At 38.9% G+C, this 18,700-nt stretch overlaps 1 protein-coding gene across 2 annotated transcripts in view; it reads right to left on the reverse strand.

Annotated features, from left to right (window-relative positions):
- Nucleotides 1-18,700, reverse strand: part of COL4A3 (collagen type IV alpha 3 chain) — a 70,193-nt gene that overhangs the window by 25,292 nt on the left and 26,201 nt on the right. For both annotated transcript variants that reach the window (XM_068544315.1, XM_068544314.1), the window contains 12 exons: nucleotides 18,167-18,262; nucleotides 15,034-15,104; nucleotides 14,059-14,241; nucleotides 11,952-12,120; nucleotides 9,762-9,854; nucleotides 9,049-9,150; nucleotides 7,037-7,134; nucleotides 6,302-6,452; nucleotides 5,839-5,952; nucleotides 4,685-4,852; nucleotides 3,356-3,445; nucleotides 2,858-2,992 (listed from right to left, as the gene is read on the reverse strand). In XM_068544315.1, the coding sequence (XP_068400416.1) occupies nucleotides 2,858-2,992; nucleotides 3,356-3,445; nucleotides 4,685-4,852; nucleotides 5,839-5,952; nucleotides 6,302-6,452; nucleotides 7,037-7,134; nucleotides 9,049-9,150; nucleotides 9,762-9,854; nucleotides 11,952-12,120; nucleotides 14,059-14,241; nucleotides 15,034-15,104; nucleotides 18,167-18,262 (1,470 nt within the window). The remainder of the gene's footprint in view (nucleotides 1-2,857; nucleotides 2,993-3,355; nucleotides 3,446-4,684; nucleotides 4,853-5,838; nucleotides 5,953-6,301; nucleotides 6,453-7,036; nucleotides 7,135-9,048; nucleotides 9,151-9,761; nucleotides 9,855-11,951; nucleotides 12,121-14,058; nucleotides 14,242-15,033; nucleotides 15,105-18,166; nucleotides 18,263-18,700) is intronic.

Genomic DNA, 18,700 nt, shown 5'->3' on the forward strand with positions numbered 1-18,700 from the left:
CTTTCCGCTACTAAGCTGTAAGTTTCCTCATGACCAGAATACTACCTCTGCTTTGTTCACCTCTGTGTCTTCAGGACATAGTAAAAATGTCTAGTCAGTAGGTACTAAAAAAAACTGCTAAGTAAATAAATGTTATGTGACTGGAGAAGTAGGCAAAGGGCAACAAGTGATAAAGAAACCTGGATGCCAGTCGAAGAAATTTGAATTCTTAAAGCAAGGGGAGACTTGGAAAGATTTTAAGCCAAGAGTATTCCTTGCTCATCTGAAACCTACTCACAATTTAAATCCTTCCTCATGGAGGCTTCTTTTTTTTTGAAATTTATTTTATTGAAGTATAGTTGACTTACAATGTTGTGTTATTTCTGCCGTACAGCAAAGTGATTCAGTTATACATGTATAAGTTCTTTTTCATATTATTTTCCATTATCGTTTATTACAGGATACTGAATATAGTTCCCTGTGCTCATGGAGGCTTCTTTGACTACCCTGGTTGAGGTGTTTTCTGCTTTGCTCATCTCCCACAAGGCTCACTGCCAGTGGTACCCAGCTGGCAGCACAGTGAGAAGGCTGAGTAAGGACTTTGGAACCAACAACATCAGTGTGAGGTCCATCTCTGCACTTCCTATCAGAGTGACACTGAGTAATTTGACCTTTCCATTTCCCATCTATAAAATGGGATGACAGCAGTAACCTACTCCTAGGGTTGATGTGAGAATTAAATGAGTCAATATTGGTAAAGCTTGGAACAGTACCTGCATGTGGGAAGGGCTTCACAGGTCTTTGCTAAAATAGCGTAACTGTTCTTTTGTATTATTCATTACCTTTTTGTACATATGCCTAAATCTTCCATGCAGACTCCCTGAGGAGAGGACGATTGTGCTTTTCATACCTTCAATAGCTCTTCCACATTTGCAGTGGATGTCTTGAAGTCAGAAACTCAGAAGAAAAATGAATCACATAGAAATTAGAGAGGCCTAGATAGTATGATCTTTTGCTGTTGTGTGGTTCAATCTCTGCTCCTTGGTTGTGGGTTTGAAAAGCCAAAAGGAAACATGTAGGACAGCTTCCATGCATATTGTACTTTGCTAGAAGCATAAAAGTAGCATGTGTCCCTATATGTTTTACAGAAACAATTCTTTAATTGTAAATTAGTACCCATTGTGCATTCATGATGTTAGAGTCAAATTTTAGTTTATGGAGGCACAGATATGCTATTCATATTTTTTTTCAAAATGTTTGCAACACTACCTAAATCATCTAGAATAATCCAGTGAAGTGGTGTCTGACAGTTTATGAAGACTGGACACTTGTGCCAGTATTTTTTTTTTTTACATCTTGGCTTAGACCGGTTCTAGAAGAATTTTATAAAATTCATACTACTTTCTATTCTATTGTTAAAAATGTAATGCAGTCTTCTGTTTGCACCCAGAACTAAACCATCCCTTTGACAGCAGATTAAAGGGGGACTACCCATAAGGCCTTTACTTGCTCATTTTCCTTTACAGAAAAAAATCTGATTCTTTTCCCAATGATTAATCCTTTTATTTATTTATTTTTAAAGCTTGGCCCATTTGAGGAATAGCAAAAGGCCAGAATGGCTATTTTATTTTTATTTATTTTTAAAAAAATATTTACTTATTTATTTATTTGGCTGCATTGGGTTTTAGCTGTGGCACGCGGGATCTTTGTTGCGGCTCGTGGGCTTCTCTCTAGTTGTGGTGCGCGGGCTTAGTTGCCACTCGGCAAGTGGGATCTTAGTTCCCCGACCAGGTATCAAACCCGCATCCCCTGCCTTGGAAGGCAGATTGGATTCTTAACCACTGGACCACCAGGGTAGTCCCTGATTATCCATTTTTTAAGTTAGCAAATTAGTTGGATTCAACCACTCTCCAGAACCCTGGTCCAATGTCACTTCTGTGAAGTCCTTCCTAATTCTGGGAGAGACAGCTATTCAGTCTTGCCAGCCTGGTCTACAGAACTCTATCCAGAATTTTTAAAGCAAATCTTCCAATCTAACTTCTCAAAGTTGATTACAAATTATTCAAAACTTGATATGGTTTTGCAACTACAAACACATTTTTCTTTTATTCTTCCCTGCTATATAAGTTTGATCTGCAAACATTTAATTTTACCCAGAAATCCTTTGTTTTATTAAAGTTACTTGGGGTTAAATTGGATCAGGAAGACCGCAAGGCAAACCTTCTTAAATTTTGATTTGATATTGGCTGTATTGATCATATAACAAAATCTGTCATACAAAGTGCTTAAATAACTTGAAATAATTTGAATGGGTTTGAATTTGAGCTTAACAGCTATAGCTAACAATTAACAGCATTTTTAAGGCGTTGATTTGTAATCAAAACATATTTTCTCTTTAGTAATTATTCTCCAAAGGATGTTGAGTATAAGAAACAGTTTTTAGATGCAATCAGAAAAATTCACCCTGGCAGCTGATAGAATAGAGTAGAATTTGGGGTGCAGCTTTCTATTCCAGCCAGGGAAGTTTTTTATGTGGAATTTTTCTAAAGGTTTAATTTTCACCATACTTGGCAAAAGGGGGCTTTGAGGCTTAGAATTTAAAGATAGGCTAGTGAAAATTTAAAGACAGCAGACCAAACTGCAGAATTAACTTAGAAATAAAAAGTTACGATTTAAGGAGGCAACATATTACTGTTCAGGGCACACAAAACCCAGTTGCAGCTCAGCTCAGTCACCAACTGGCTTTGTGAGCTTGGGAGGGAAATTAAATCCTGGTCCTCACTGCCCTCATATGTCAACTAAAGGGATCTTCCTGGATAATTTCTTAGTCCCAGAATCAGCTCTGATGTTCTGATTCTAAACGTAAGGACATTCGTACCTTTGAGTCCTGGTTCCCCTTTGTCCCCGACTAAGCGGAATATTCCAGGAGGCCCTGGAGTTCCTTTATCTCCTTGTTCCCCTTTGGCACCTGGGGATCCTCTCTTGCCTTTTACTCCTGGAATTCCAAAGCTCCCTAAGAGACAGGCGTAACAACATCAGTTCCTTAATTCTTTAAAAGTTCATGAGGATTCAAAAGTTAACAGTGCTTACCATAAAACAAAACAAGACAAATAAACCAGAAAAGGTTAACGGGGTTGAGAACTTGATAAACAGTTGCCCCCAAACAGGCAGCCACATGAGGGTAGTGGTCTAAGCCTGTAGGGAGAAAATATGACTATTCAAAAGGGACAAAGGAATACAGAAAACTGCAAAATCAAATATAAGGTTTTCTCAGAACTACTTTCTCCTCAAAGAATAAAATATAATTTATTTTTCTGCTAATTAAATGAACATTGTTCATGCCTCCTGATAGCTGGAAAGATATTCTATCACTTACCCCTCTGTCCCAGGGTGCCTGGGTTCCCAGGAGGCCCCGGAGGGCCAACGTTTCCGGGAAACCCCATCATCCCAATCATTCCTTTTTCACCTATGGAAACAAATTAACACAAGGCAGCACATGTTGTGAAGAATGAGAAAAGCGAAATACTCCATAAAATAAAATGAATTATACTTAGAAAGAGAGAAAGAGTGTTGAAAAAATGGTTTCTGTAAACAGGAAAATCATCGCACTTGTCTAGGAGATGGGTCAGTAAATGGTCTTTTTTTACGTCACGGATGTGGAAGTTGGTAGCAAATCACACTTGTGGATGAGGAGAAAATATGCTGAAGTTCTGGAGCATTCCCTCCTCCCAACCCTTGATCAATAACTTTGTTATATTCCCTTATCTTACTTTCTTCATAGCATTTGTCTCTAGATGAACTTAGTTCTTAAATGTGTTTGTTATTGTGTTCCCCATTGTTCGAGGTGGAGTCTTATCCACCAGTGTGTCTCTAGGGCCTGGAACAGTGATGGCATATGATAGTAGCTCAATAATATAAATGAAAGGTTAATTAGCAGATTAAGTTCTTATTCTGGACTCTTCTCTGGAGGAGAGATCAGTGAGGTCCTTATGCCATGAGAAGGCTATTGAAATATTCTCCCCCAAACATATAAACCATAAAAAGTGATGAAATAAAAAGAATTATAAGGGAATACTATGAACAATGACAGGCCAGAAAATCAAATTCTTAGAAGGGGCACAGATTACCAAAATTGACTCAAGAAGAAATAGAAAATCTGAACAGATCTATAAGAAGCGAAGAGATTGAATTAGTAATTTTAAAACTTCTCTCAAAGAAAAGTCCAGCCCCAGGTGACTTCACTGGTGAACTCTATCAAATATTTAAAGAATATCAGTTCTTCAGAAACTCTTCTAGGAAATACAAGAGGAGGAAACACTTCCCATCTTGTTCAATAAGATAGCATTACCCTGATACCAAAACCAGACAAAGATATCACAAGAAAACAGACCAGTAAGTATCCCTTATAAATATGGATGCAAAAAATTTCAACAAAATACTAGCAAATATATTTCACTAGTAATATATTAACAAGATTACACAGCGAAAATAGTCATATTGTGGGTAATTGTGAAATTTGACCATCCCACTACCACCAGTTCCCAGCCCTCTGGCTCCTTGCAAATAATTCAGAAGAAAAACTTATACTAAATGAAAGAGAAGCTTAGAGTCAAAAGCCTATGCCTGTCTCTAGTTTACACAGCTACCTTAAAAGGAAAATGTGGAAGAACAGAGAAGAAGAAAAACAAAAGCACATAAAGGGTACCTGGTGGCCCTAAAAATCCTGGATTTCCTGGATATCCTTTCGTACCAGGCGGTCCCATCTCCCCTCGATGACCCGGCATTCCTGGTGGTCCAGGTTCTCCAGGAAATCCTGACCTATCCAAGCCTGGAATACCTGGGTCTCCCTTTGGCCCCGTTTCGCCTCTTCTGCCTATATATGAATGAATGAATGAATGAATGCACAATTGCTTTCCACACCAACTCCAGATATATTTTATGGCTGTAAATACTTAGCTCTGTGATTGTGGGCAAACCACACACTTTTCCAATTGATAGATTTAGGTCCCCTTCTGTAAAATTCTAAGATCCCTTCTGGATTTAACATTCTGTGTTTCAATGATTCATGAAGTAATGATAGTGTAGAATTTAGATTTATTTTCTAGTCCTGCAGGCACATCTTGGGAATGCACCTTCTGACCGTGGCGCAGTCTTTAACCGGCAGAATTCATACAGAGCCACTCACGTGGCAGCAAGCCACCAGATGCTTCTAGAAACAATAACAGCACCACTACAACAATTAACATCTTGGCCAGAATTTTGTTTGTGAACATATAAGAAGTATAATAGGCGAGTTCTAAAGGATTTTTTCCCCAGAAACAGTTCACAGATCTGGTTGAGAGGAGCCAAAAAGATAGTAAGTTTCCCATGACCGCCTAGCCTTCATAATTTAGATTTACTTTCATACCCTTTCTTTTATGTTGCTTGTAAAGCAACCAACTATGTATTTTAGTTTGTAACTTGTAAACCTATACCTTTGCATACATTCACTCTGTTTCAATAATAAGGATACATTTACCACTTTAATATACCTATGAAAGTATTAAAGATAAAACTTATTTGAGAGTTTATATGTATATATATGTAAATATACATCTGTATATATCTTCATTTTTCATATCTTCTTGCGTACAAGACACAAACCAATTTTAATGTAGTAACTTCAGGTCTCTTACTCTATAGTTGGTATTCACTGCAACAAATTCATGACAACAGGTTTTTGTTTCTGAAATCACTTTTCCCATTGAACAGTGGACAGGACTTGTTACCGGATAGTTCTCATGTTAAGCAGCAAAACTCAGAGCGGGAGTCCCATGTCATCTGCCCGCCTGGTGACTGGTTTCAAGGGCCTCCCCCTACCTGGTTGCCCTTTCAATCCATTTAAGCCTGGAAGTCCTTGAGCTCCACTGAGACTTTCTTTGCACCTTCCTGGGGGGCCTCTTTCTCCCGGTGGTCCAGGCTGCCCTGGATCCCCTGCAAAATAGAGTCCAAGAATACAATCGGGTGCCAAAACCCAAGGTCCTAGTATTGCTATCCCAGTCATTCTCTTATAACTTTCCCCCCTGAATCGAACTTATATTTAATACCATTGATATGTCTTATATAGAGGACACTCATTAAAAAGGAAAGAAGGAAGAAAGGAAGAAAGAGGGAACAAAGGTAGGGCAGCAATGGAATGGAAAGTTAATTAAGCCTCGCACGTTCAATTTATTGAGCTAGAAGTTTGAGAAGAGTTCTTCACCCCTAGAGCACCTACACATTCAATTTGCAGCATTTTAGCTGAGTTCACAGTGGAGAAAAGTAATCACACTTGCTATTTTACCTCGTGGTCCATCAAGCCCTCCAGTTCCTGGAATTCCAGGGAGACCTGGAAGTCCAGGGAGTCCGATTTCTCCATTTTCCCCAGAGTTGCCTCTCTCTCCTGGCAAACCTGGTGCTCCTGGTTCTCCAGGCATGGCTAGTCCTGGTTCTCCCTATAGCACAGAACTTACGTTAGTTTTACTGTATCATGCTTTCAAATCCTTATTGACTATTGACCGCTCTTTAGGGCTATTTACTTGAAAATAACGTCTCCGTGATGGAGGTTCTATGTCCCTTTTGCACAGTCACCACCATTCCATCCACTTTCCTTTTTCAATTGTAGTTGCTGACTTTTTAAATAAAACTGTGCTTAGTAATTCTTCATAGCCTCCACTTTTTAAGAAGACTGTGGAATTTTCTGTAAACAGTCTAGATGTCTCTCCTTTTGATAGTTTTTCTCATAGATATCCAAGTCTGTTTCTAGAGTTTTCCCATTTTAAGTACTCTGAATGTTTCTGAAGATTAAGGAAGAAATAGAGAGGCAAACTGGTCTTCTTACACCTTCTATTCTCCTTTCTAAAGGGGAGTGATGGTTCAGAGAAACTTTTTAAAAAGTCGGCATCTTCATCATCTACAAATATATTGACAATTTCTACACACAAAGCATCCTGACAGGTAGGAGAATCCTAACGGGCTGACTGTAATCGCCCCTCCCCTCCCCTCCCCAATATCAGTCTGAATTTTAATTCTCAAAGACCTTGACTCCTGGGAGGCCTGGCTTTCCAGGTAACCCTGGCTTTCCCATTTCTCCAGGACAGCCTGGTGATCCTTTTGTGCCTGGAAAACCTTGGTCTCCTACAGAGAAAAAATAACAAAGGTTGTAAGACGGGTCTTAAAAGATTCTGAACAGTAGCTCTTAGATATTTTTATGAAAGTTTAAATGATGAGAATGTCAACCGCTCAATTAGCACTTAAAAGAAGTCAATTCCAAATAAGATTACATTGGTTCCCAGTTTAAAAAGTTACCTTCTCCGTTCTTGTTGTTTAGCACCACTAAAGTTTGATTGAGCAATTCTTTAAACCACTGATACCGATTGACCATTTGGGTGCCTTTTTTAAAAAGTATATTTTGCATACTGTGTACAGCCAAATGAATTTTTAAATGTGTCTATATATCTATGCAAGCATGACCCAGATCAAGATATAAAGCATCTCCAGCATCCACATAGGTAGCCTTTCTTCACATGGGTTGCTTAAGAGAATTACTTCCTAAAGCTCTATAACAGCCACTGAACATTAACTTCTCTTTTATGCATTTATAATAGGAGAGTTGAGAAAGGAGTTAACACACATCTTTTTCTCTGGTCTGTGGTTCAAAAGAGGAAAGCCTGGTAGAGCAAGGCTGCGTTCAGAGAGTTCCTTTGTGCCCCTAATTTGACCAATTTCATTTATTTATTTATTTTAGCTGTGTCGGGTCTTAGTTGCGGCACGTGGGATCTTCGTTGTGGCATGTGGGCTCATAGTTGTGGCATGTGGGCTTCTTAGTTGCGGCATGCATGTGGGATCTAGTTCCCTGACAAGGGATAGACCCCGGGCCTCCTGCATTGTAAGCACAGAGTCTTACCCACTGGACGACCAGGGAAGTCCCTGGTTTGACCAATTTGACCAATTTTAAATTCACAGTTATTTCATGGGATTCATTAGGTTCAACTGGGAAATTCTGAATCTCCACTTTCAAGAAGCCCTTATGCTAGTTCTGTTTCCCATAGTTTACAGTCTCCTTCCAGAAGGCAGATCCATAGGGTTACAAGCTAGGATGCAATTTCTCAAGGCAGGGTACACGAAGCACTTGGCTAAAACATGGGCCAGGTTGCATTACTTCAAGATCACTGGGAAGAAATCTAAGAAACTGGAGTCAAAGCCATTCTTGGGACCACGTGAGAAATGTGATTATGTTTTCTATTTTCAAATACTCATAAATTGAGATCAATATTCCTATATTTGGGCAGAACTGATGGGTGATAAACATTGCTGACATATTAATGTAAGAGATGAAGCACCAAAAAATGGATTATATTTGGATAAGCACTTTAAACAACATTGAAACAAACATGAAATTATCATAAAATCTGAAGTTCTATGGGACATCCCAGGGACTGAGATTACTCATATGTCATCCTGGACAGGACTCTGATGTATTTGTCAGCAGGGAACCTCAGGTTACTGTTTGAGTTCTTAGCATCTGGATTTCTTTGGAGTGTTTTCCCGCTTCGATGAGAAACAGCATTTTTCCCTAAAGGAAAATAACTTCCGTAATTTATTTGGGAGTATATAGGGAGATCAGCTATCGGTGATTTAACAGTTCTTTTTTTTTTGTTATAAAAGAAATGTATAAGGTGAAGAAATGTGTAAATGTACAAAGTACAGGCATTTACTAAGAAGAATAAATTCCTCATAATCCCACAATCAAGAAGAATCACTATTACCATTTTAGTGAATTTCCTTATGGTTTTTTCTATGTACTTTAAAAAATATGACTGCAAAAAAAAAAAATTAAAAAAAAATATGACTGCCATGAGATTGCATAAATCAATGTGAATTCTCCCTCTTTCGCTAAAATTATTGTAAGGTTTTTTTCCCATTTAAGACTGGTGGAAAACATCATTTTAAAGGATTTAATGGATATTTCCTATAGTATTCATTATACGTATTTATATTTTATAATTATCCACAATGAACCTTATGTTTAAAAATTTTTTTTTAATTTACCCTTAGGTCCAGGAGGCCCAGGGAATCCGATTCCTGGAATTCCTGGTTCACCATCAGGCCCAGGAAGACCCAGATCACATTTTCCTGTGGATCCAGGGATACCTTAAAAACATGCATACATTTACATCAGCACCTTCCCTTTATCTTGCCTTAAAACAAAATGTTTGTTTCTGGGTCATCCCAGATCTTTTTGGAAATTAAGAAATAATAACCCCACCTTCCTCCCCATTTCTATGCAATGAGCTAATCATTAGGAGGTGCAAATAATTTTGAAAATATAATTTAACTCCTAAAAAGAAATATTCTCGCTATCTTGAACTATATGTCTCCCTCCATCAATGCAAAGTTAAGTTTTAGATGATGTTGGCAAAGAAGTTAAGTTTTCAAATGAAGAAGCTGTGGGAACTGTCCTGATTAAACACCAGCCCACATTCCTTGCCCCTCCACCAAAACTCCATGAAGATTGTTCTGCATTCCAATTCCTCTTAAGTAATTGTATAGATTCTGTTTTGGAATCAGAAGTATTAACAGGAATAATCTGGATAACCTCAAAGGACAACAGCAAGTCTCCTGTCTGTTGGCTTGTCCCTTCTGGCCTGCACTCTTTTTTGGAGCGAGTGGCTATATGCTTTCCTTATAATGGGAGAGTTATAACTAGGAGAGTCAGGGTGCCCTCTGATGCCATGTACCAGATGTGGCAAAGGGATACTCACCAGGTGGACCTTGGGGGCCAGCACGGCCTGGGGGCCCAGGAGGTCCTGGGGGCCCTGGAACTGGTGTCAAAACACCGATTTCTCCCTTAGGACCTTAAGAAAATTTGCATCATAAGATTGGCGTGCATATTGAAGCTTTTCTTTCTTCAGAAGGGAAAAACACAATTATAAGGGGTTCATAAACATACCCTAAGGAATATAAAAAATAATCTGCTTCCATAGGCTTCCAAACTGGCTTAAAGATGACCAGCTCATAGAAATTCCACTGACAAATATATATAAGCATCTACTATTGTCTAAGCCTTGTTTTAATTAAGAGCCCAAAATGCTGGTCTATTAAAAGAGAGCTTATTTTTAAAAATATTGATAATATGGAATTCAGCCTAACTGCTAGTGAATACTAGTAGGATATTTATTTATTGGGTGACTAGTTTTCACAGGAAGGCAGTATGGTTTATTGGACAAAACATGAAGTGAGGCCTAACAAGTTGATCTGGGCTTGAATCTTGGCCCTACTCTTTGTAAGGTCTGTGAGCTTGGGCATGTTTTTTAACCTAAGTTCCTCATGTGTCGAGAAAATAATGCCCGCCTCACTGGTAAAGATTTGAGATAACATTCTGACCACAGTGGCCAATATTAAAAACATGTTAGTGATCAGTATTGCCCATATATTCATATATTTATAGAAAGAATAAGTTTACAGTAATGTGATGGGGAAAATTTGGTAATAATATATTTTATGACAGTGGAGTCCTTCACTAAAAATTCACATTTAGAAAGAACAGAAGAAGATTTGAAGATGGATTAGAAGAGGGTTGAGTAAACTTTTTTAGTAAAGGACCAGATAGTAAATAATTTAGACTTTATGGCCCAGGTGGTTCTCCGCTGCAATCACTCAACTCTGTTATCCTAGTGTGAGAGTAGCCAGGAACAATCTGTAAATAAATGAGCATAGCTGTGTGCCAATACAACTATACAGACACTGAAACTTGAATTTTATATAATTTTTACCTGTCACAAAATATTATTCAAAAGTTTTTTTTTCCAATCATTTAAAAATATAAAAACCATTCTTAGCTTGGGAACTATACATGAGTAGGAGGTGGGCTGGATTGAGACTGCGGTCTGCCATGGTTTGCCAATCCCTGGATTAGAAGAGCAGCCTCAAAGGTAAGGTGCAGAAAAAAATACACATGTATGAATAATCACAAAATAAGCTTTACATATGCGTGTGGACAGAAATGCATGCATACAATTTATAATATACTGGTGACCCTTGAACAACACGAGTTTGAACCACGAGGGTTCACTCATTTGTGGATTTTTTCAATAGTAAATGCTAGAGTACTACATGAACTACAGATACGGAGGAACCACACATAGGAGGGCTGACTCTAAGTTATACACGTAGAGGGTTGCCCGTCCTAACTCCCGTGTTATTTGAGGGTCACCTGTATGTGAATACTACTGGGGATACTGCACTCAAAATTTTATTCCTGGTGAGGGATGCTATAAAAAGATTTGGAGACCAGTGGTTTTTTGGGTCTCCAAAGTGATTTTAGAAGTAAAAAACGACCATGGTAGCATTATTTGTTTAACACTGTCAGTAACGTGAAATTCTCTTCTTTCGCCATGTTCTCCACCACGGATAAACATTGAGGATCAGATCCCTCCTGAATCCCGCAACTACGTTCAGTATACGTGGATCCCCAAATTAACGGGACTTTATTATCAAGACAGCTTTTCTTCATTTGTCTTAGATATTTTGAAGTTTTATTTAGAAACCATTTATGAGGTTATGAATCAAAAAGAATAAATTTGCAATAACGTGAGTGGGCCCTGGGCCCAGGAAGAGGCTTCTCAAGATCAATCCTATAGGTTTTTGCCTTCCCTTTGTTTATGGTAACTAACTTCCACTCATCTCTTAGGATCTATTCACTCCGTGTATTTATATCAGTAATGGATATAGACGATTCCTAGGAAATTTCAGCTGTACTGCTCAGTAACAGGGGAAAAGAGGATTATCTCTACCATATCCTACATGTTATTTCCCAGTGTCTACAAGTTGACATCGTCTATTTACTAGAAGCATGTTTCTATACGTTCATTAGTCTTGAGGGAGTTTCACTAGCGCTAGGAACCATCAACCCACTCCACAGGAAAACAGGACTGGAAAGAAAACTAACCAACCGGCTTCTCCAGGTGGTCCAGGGGCTCCAGGAAGTCCTTGGGTGCCCTTTGGACCAGGCTCTCCCCAAGGTCCATAGTCGGATGGTCCAGCCGGTCCTGCAGGTCCTGGGGACCCAGGGATGCCAGGATCCCCTGGAAGACCCTGGTCCCCCTTCTCCCCACTCAGAGCCTGTATCAATAGAAATATGTTTGGATAGTGATTCATCCAGTATCCCTTTACACAGGCTAACCTCACCATGAATATGAATACCAGTTAGGTTGTCATGGAGAAGATCTTGAATTAAAAAGCAGTTGTTACCTGAAGGGCATTGTTCCTAAAATAAGAGCACTGAATGATGTCTGTTGTTTTGCCCTTTGGAATCCAGCAACATTTCATTAACTCTGTTGAGTCCCACTTGAGGTGTCCTACAATGGGATGCCACACATGACAACAGCCCCAAAAACTTAGCTCAAATTGGCCAACAACTCAAATGGCATTAGAGGTGACATTCATGTTACTGGCACATTTCTAAAATAAAACCAGTAGAGCAAACTTTAATTTGATTGGTTTTTCACCAGGTATTTTCATTAAAAAGGAGATATTCTATCTATAGTAATTTTTTTCTTATAAAATATCTTTTTTTGTTATTAATTTCATAGTCTGTCACTTTGAAAATGAGTTATTTTAAAGAAGCTGAATTTGACAAAATAATCGAAGTTCCCCTTCTTCTCCAACATGGCCCCAAATAATAAATTTGACTGGATTTTTCATTGTTCAGTGTCAATGGGGGACTGACTAATCCTTCTTTTATAATTGCAGGGTGTAAGACTCAAATCAGTTCCTTGATTTTCTCTTACTTTCTGGGACTTCTTTACCAGAACTAATAAAAAAAATTAGGGCGATGCAAATGGGAGCATCACGTGAACTGTCTTGATACTAGACCAAAAGCGTTCCAGACTCCAGCCCTCTTTAAGCATAACTGCCACTCTGGAGGGGCAGCTGACAGTTTGCCAAAGAGAGTCTGAAACATTGGCCCTGCTAGCTGCTTCCACTCAAAAAGCGTTTTGTAGTTAAAAGGTTTAGGAAAGTCTGCATATCATATCCACAACCTGGGGAGTCACTACTCATATTCTCATATTAAAGGGTCTGTGAATGAATCTTTAAATTTGTTTGACAAGGTACTCTGCTTGAGGTGAAACCCTTTGTATTGGACGACACTGATTAACCCTGGGAGAAACTGGTATTTCATAAAACAGGCTGGGCAGCATGCCTTGCAAACTTCTCAGATACATGCGATAGGTTCTCGGCCTCTGCCTCTATGACATTTAAAAATAGATTCTGGGGACGAAGTGAGAGAGTGGCATGGACTTATATATACTACCAAATGTAAACTAGATAGCTAGTGGGAAGCAGCCGCATTGCACAGGGAGATCAGCTCGGTGCTTTGTGACCACCTGGAGGGGTGGGATAGGGAGGGTGGGAGGGAGTCGCAAGAGGGAGGAGATATGAGGATATATGTATATGTATAGCTGATTCCCTGTGTTATAAAGCAGAAACTAACACACCATTGTAAAGCAATTATACTCCAATAAAGATGTTAAAAAAAAAAAAAACATCCTGGTAGGAACCTCTCACTTGAACATGTGAGAGATTCCATCCCATGAAAAGAGACAGAATTATACAAACTTAAATATGGTAAATGACAAAACGTTTACCCAAATGACAAAACCCTAAATATTCTGTCCTCTTATGCATTTATTTTTACTTAAAAGAACATTGTCCCCAAAATGTTGACTAAAACTTTCCATTATTAATCATTTTCTGAACTTCCCTATAAACTCATTTGATACAAATGTGGAATTGTAACTTGTGTATGAAACGAGGTCATTATCAATGTAGAATTTTCCATGGGCTAAAAAAACCATGGAGTGCTATTTATTTTGTCAAAATACTATAAATATTTGTTCGGGTTATTACGGCTCTTTTGAAGATGCCTCATCCTGCAGTTAGAGGGATGAACTGTGCTGAATGGCCAACAATTTTTTGAAAAGAAATCATCTGATGTCTTAACTTTAGAGCCCTTCATTCAGAGGGAGGGTAATTTGAAAAAAGTTGCTAGATACCAACCGGTTCTCCCTTAGGTCCTGGTAATCCTTTTACTCCCGGAGTTCCAGGAATTCCATCCAAGCCCTTTCTTCCAGGATGTCCTCGGAGCCCTGGATCCCCTGGGGCACCCACTTGTCTCTCTGGCTGAGATGCTTCACCTTTTTCTCCTTTAAGTCCTGGGTGACCCTGAGCACCTGGGAATCCCTAGGGTGGTACAAAAATGAGTCCACCTTGCATTTGGGTACAGTTCTTGTGTCAATATTAAAACATGTCAATAAGAACTTTTCAGTTTTAATGAACATGAATTTTTTTCCAGACCCTTTCTTTGGCCCACAAGTAAAATTTCAAGCTTTTTGGCTTTATTTTTTCTTCCAAAACTATAAAAAAATTCAATTAGTGTAATTCAATGCAATATATATACAATAATATAATTCAATATGATACAACCTTCATCATAATTCAGATTATGTTAGAATATTGGTAAATTTCAATATGCATCTATGGATAATTTGATTTAAATATACTTATCCAAGTATAACTTTCTGATTTTAATTTTTTAACAACTTTATTAATGTATAATTTACATATTATAAAATGAATCTTTTGTAAGAATACAATTCAATGATTTTTAGTAAATTTACACATTCATGCCACGATCACCACAATCCAGTGTTAAGATGTTTCCACCACTCCTCCAAATTCCCTCAAATCTATTTGCAGTCCATCCCTGTTCCCAACCGCAGCCCCAGGCAGCCACTGATCAGCTTTGTCTCTGATACCATTTGAAATGATTATAAATTCATTAATTCATTCACTTATTCTTTCGCACATCATTCATTTATTCATTCAATCAACAAGTATCTACTAAGTGCTTTACTATTAAGTGCTCCTTGCCAGGCACCAAACTGACAACCTATATGGGGTGCAACCATATTTCCAGAGTGCTCCATTTTCCAAATTGAAACTAAATAAAGCTTTAAAACCATGAAATCTTACTGGAAATCCTGGAAGACCAGCGCTTCCTGGGGACCCTGGGATTCCTTTAATGCCAGCTGCCCCTTGTCTTCCTGAAAGCAGTAAATTATTAAGTATACATTGAACACAAACTCTGAAATAGCCAGGGTAATGCAGTATGTGAAGAAAATAGGATGTTTTCTTCTGAAGAAAGAAAATTTCTTTATTAAAACACACAGTGCAAGGTAAGAATGGGAGTAAATAACTGGAATAAGAGATAACATTCAAAACAAGAACTCTTAAATTTTAGCTTCCTGAAATTCTTATCTTTATAATTTTAAGGAGACACATTTATTTCTTCTAATGATAAAAGTAATGGGTGTTCATTGTGAAAAAAAATTATACAGAAAGAAGAGAATAAAAATCACACATACGGGGGTGGTGGTGGTGTGATGAATTGGGAGACTGGAATTGACATATATACACTAATATGTATAAAATAGATAACTAATAAGAACCTGCTGTATAAAAATAAAATAAAATAAAATTCAAAAAAAAATCACGCATAAATCTACCACCAGAAGACAGTATTTGCTAAAATTTTCATGTGCATTACTCATAAAATTTTACATCCATAAATGCATAGGACTCATAATACACTTTTTTGGAATCATACTGTACATATGTCAATAAATATGGACTTATAGCTTCCCTTTAAATGGTTGCATGGTAGCCTATTGTATGGGTGAACCATCATTCATTCAGCTAACAGCTATTTTTAGACATTTAGATTGTCTTATTCAACTTTAGTTGTTGTAAACAATGCTATGATAAATACCTCTGGATATTTAGTTCTGCACATTTATCCAATGATTTCCTTTACAATTAATTGCTAAAAGTGTAACTGCAGGTCCAAACAGGTACAAGTCTTTCTGAGGATTTGTATATCGGTTGCCAAATTGCGTTTTACTGTATTATTTTATACTTCCTCTATTTAAATATCTCTGTATAGAGGATCCCTGTAGAGGATCTTTTGGATGGATCTCAGGTCAGTTTATTAACAAATGTTTATTCAGATTTTTTTTTTGCAAGATTTAAGCCAGGAGAATTTTTTGTATAGTAATCCAAACAGTTTTACTGCTCATGCATCTCTTTGAGCTGTACTTGTAGTACCTCAAATGTAGGAAAACCAAGGAAAATACAGCAATGCGACTGGTTGGTTAGCAGCAGTGAGCTGCCCGCCTGCATCACTAGCCTTGGGCCAGAGATCACTCTGGGGATGCAGGAAAATTACGATGGCTTTCCTTTTGTTCTTTGCCTTCCTCCCTTCCTTTTAGTTTTTGTTTTAACATTTCCCCCAGAGACTTGGGCGTCAAATAGGAGCTGTATGAAAAACACTTCCCCCTGTTCTTTGCCCCATCCTTTCCTGTCAGGCTTGTCTCAGGGAGTCAGGGGGCAGTGACTGCAAAGTAACTAAGGCCTTCATGAAGAAGTGGGTAGGATTTGAGGGTGACAAAGGATCCCTGTCCTAATGCATGTCCTCTACTGGCTGGCCACAGTGCTTGTAGCTGCCACCATGAGCCTTTCTTCTTTGGACTGAGACCAAGCCTCCCCGAAAACCCTGTGTCAATGCAAATGTCTACTGGATGGTGGTAACATGCAAACATGCTCTTATCTCCAAAGGTAGAGCTTTTAGCTCTTAGCTCCAAAGGTAGAGCTTTGGATTAACTTGGCTCAAAGGGCAGCGCCTGGTACAGCAATTAAGGGGTGCCAGTGTAGAAGGCGGGAGCATGTCTCCAGAAGAGAGTGTCTGGACTGGAGTCAGGCTCTACCACTTATTAGCTATGTCATCTGATACCTCAGCTTCCTCACCTGTTAAATGGGGTTAATGTAACACTTAGCTCTAGGGTTGACATGAGGAATAAGGGATGGAGGCACAGAAGACATCTAGAACCATGCCTAGCGCACTGAGCAAGGGCTCTGTAACTTGAGGGCTCTTATTAGTTAATGAGAAATCATTTGAGGATGGTGTCTATAGACCAAGGTGCTAATAGCAGAACCAAGATGGTGTGTGATACCACGTGAAGGCCCTGGGTAGCCAGCAGAGTGGCACAGGGGCAGAGGAACCCAACTAATAAAATAGAGACTTTTTCTACTTCAAGGCTTTGTCCATGGTCATTTCTATGACCAGGGAAGGGGAAGGTAGGAGAGCAGAGGCAGAGACAGCCTGGAGCAACAGTGCTGAGGTGGAGAGTCCTGGTCTGGCACAGAGGTCGACAAGGGAAGCGACATATACTTTATTTAGTCCTCAGGATATTGGCCTATGAAATGTTTTTTCCTTCAAAAGTTGACGGCTAATATTTTTTAAAAACATGAGATTTCAGATAAAAAATCCCAATTTTATTCTTCCCATGAAAAATTGGAAGATTTATTAGCACAGAGCCTAAAAGGCTGCCAAGTAACAACAGGCTGGAGTTGAGCGCCTGATGGCACCTTCCCATTTACTGCGTAGCCCCTGCAGTTTACTGCGGTCCTCACCACTCCTTATCTTCCCCGGCACTGGGGCCATTGGTGGACTTTGTTATCGTGCTTGTACGGTTAAGAATAATGTGAAATAGTGCATGTGCCCATTATGATATCAAAAGGGGGGACATGAAAAATTAGACTGAGAAGGGTCATGTCTCTTGAAAAAAAGAATGGGAGAGAGTTTCTTTTTTTTTTTTTTGGCCACGTCTCTCAGCCTGCAGGACCTTAATTCCCCAACCAGGGATCGAACCCTCACCCCCTGCAGTGGAAGCCCAGAGTCTTAACCACTGGACTGTCAGGGAAGTCCCAGGGGCTTATTTCTCTATGGAGGGAAAAAGTGGTGTGTGTTTGGTATGGCTGCTTCACTCCTCCGAGTTACCAGCTGGTCCCCTGTAGAAATGTGAGTTTACAATTCCTGGATGGCACAGTGGTTTGCTAGAGTTCAGCAACTAAGACGGAATAAGGGGAAATGCCAGCTTTTATGGGATTTTTGGCTTACTTTATGTTAACACAGTGTGTTTTTGAAAGTCTCCCTCCAAATTCATATAAACCACATCCTGACATCTAGCAGTCTGATGCCTTTTTTTCCTGCCCGATGAATCGACCCTTTCGGTACTTGAAAAGATACTTGTGTGCAAATTGTCTGTACCTGGGAATCCTTTTACGCCATCTAACCCCGGCAATCCTGGGGGGCCTGGAGGCCCCGGGACACAAGGACACTGTGTGCACAAAAGGCCTGGCTCCCCTGCAATGAGAACATACTTGCATCACTCACAAACCCATGCCGAGTCCTTAGAAAGGACAGATATTTTCCAACCACACGATCATTTGTTGCATCTAAAAATTTTTTTCATGTAGTGAAAATCATTTAGGACATTGTACATATTAATAAAAACATCATTCATCTATTATATCTGCTTACTTTATCTGAGCTTATTTTTTGCGTTCTGAGAGAGGAAATCCCAAGAGCCTAGTATTAAATATTTACTATTTCAGTGTTTCTCTCCTTGAGTGCAGGCTACAACCCACATTCTAGGAAGAGCCAATGATTTATTGCACAGGTGCTAAATAAATGATTCATTTCCAGATAAATAAATACCATTAGGTAATCCTTTTGGAAAAGAAGCCGTCTCTGACTGTCTGCTATTTTGGGGTCATTGTTGTCTCAGGGAAATATAAAATC

Source organism: Eschrichtius robustus, chromosome 5 (genome assembly GCF_028021215.1).
Source record: "Eschrichtius robustus isolate mEscRob2 chromosome 5, mEscRob2.pri, whole genome shotgun sequence".
Classification (NCBI taxonomy): domain Eukaryota; kingdom Metazoa; phylum Chordata; class Mammalia; order Artiodactyla; family Eschrichtiidae; genus Eschrichtius; species Eschrichtius robustus.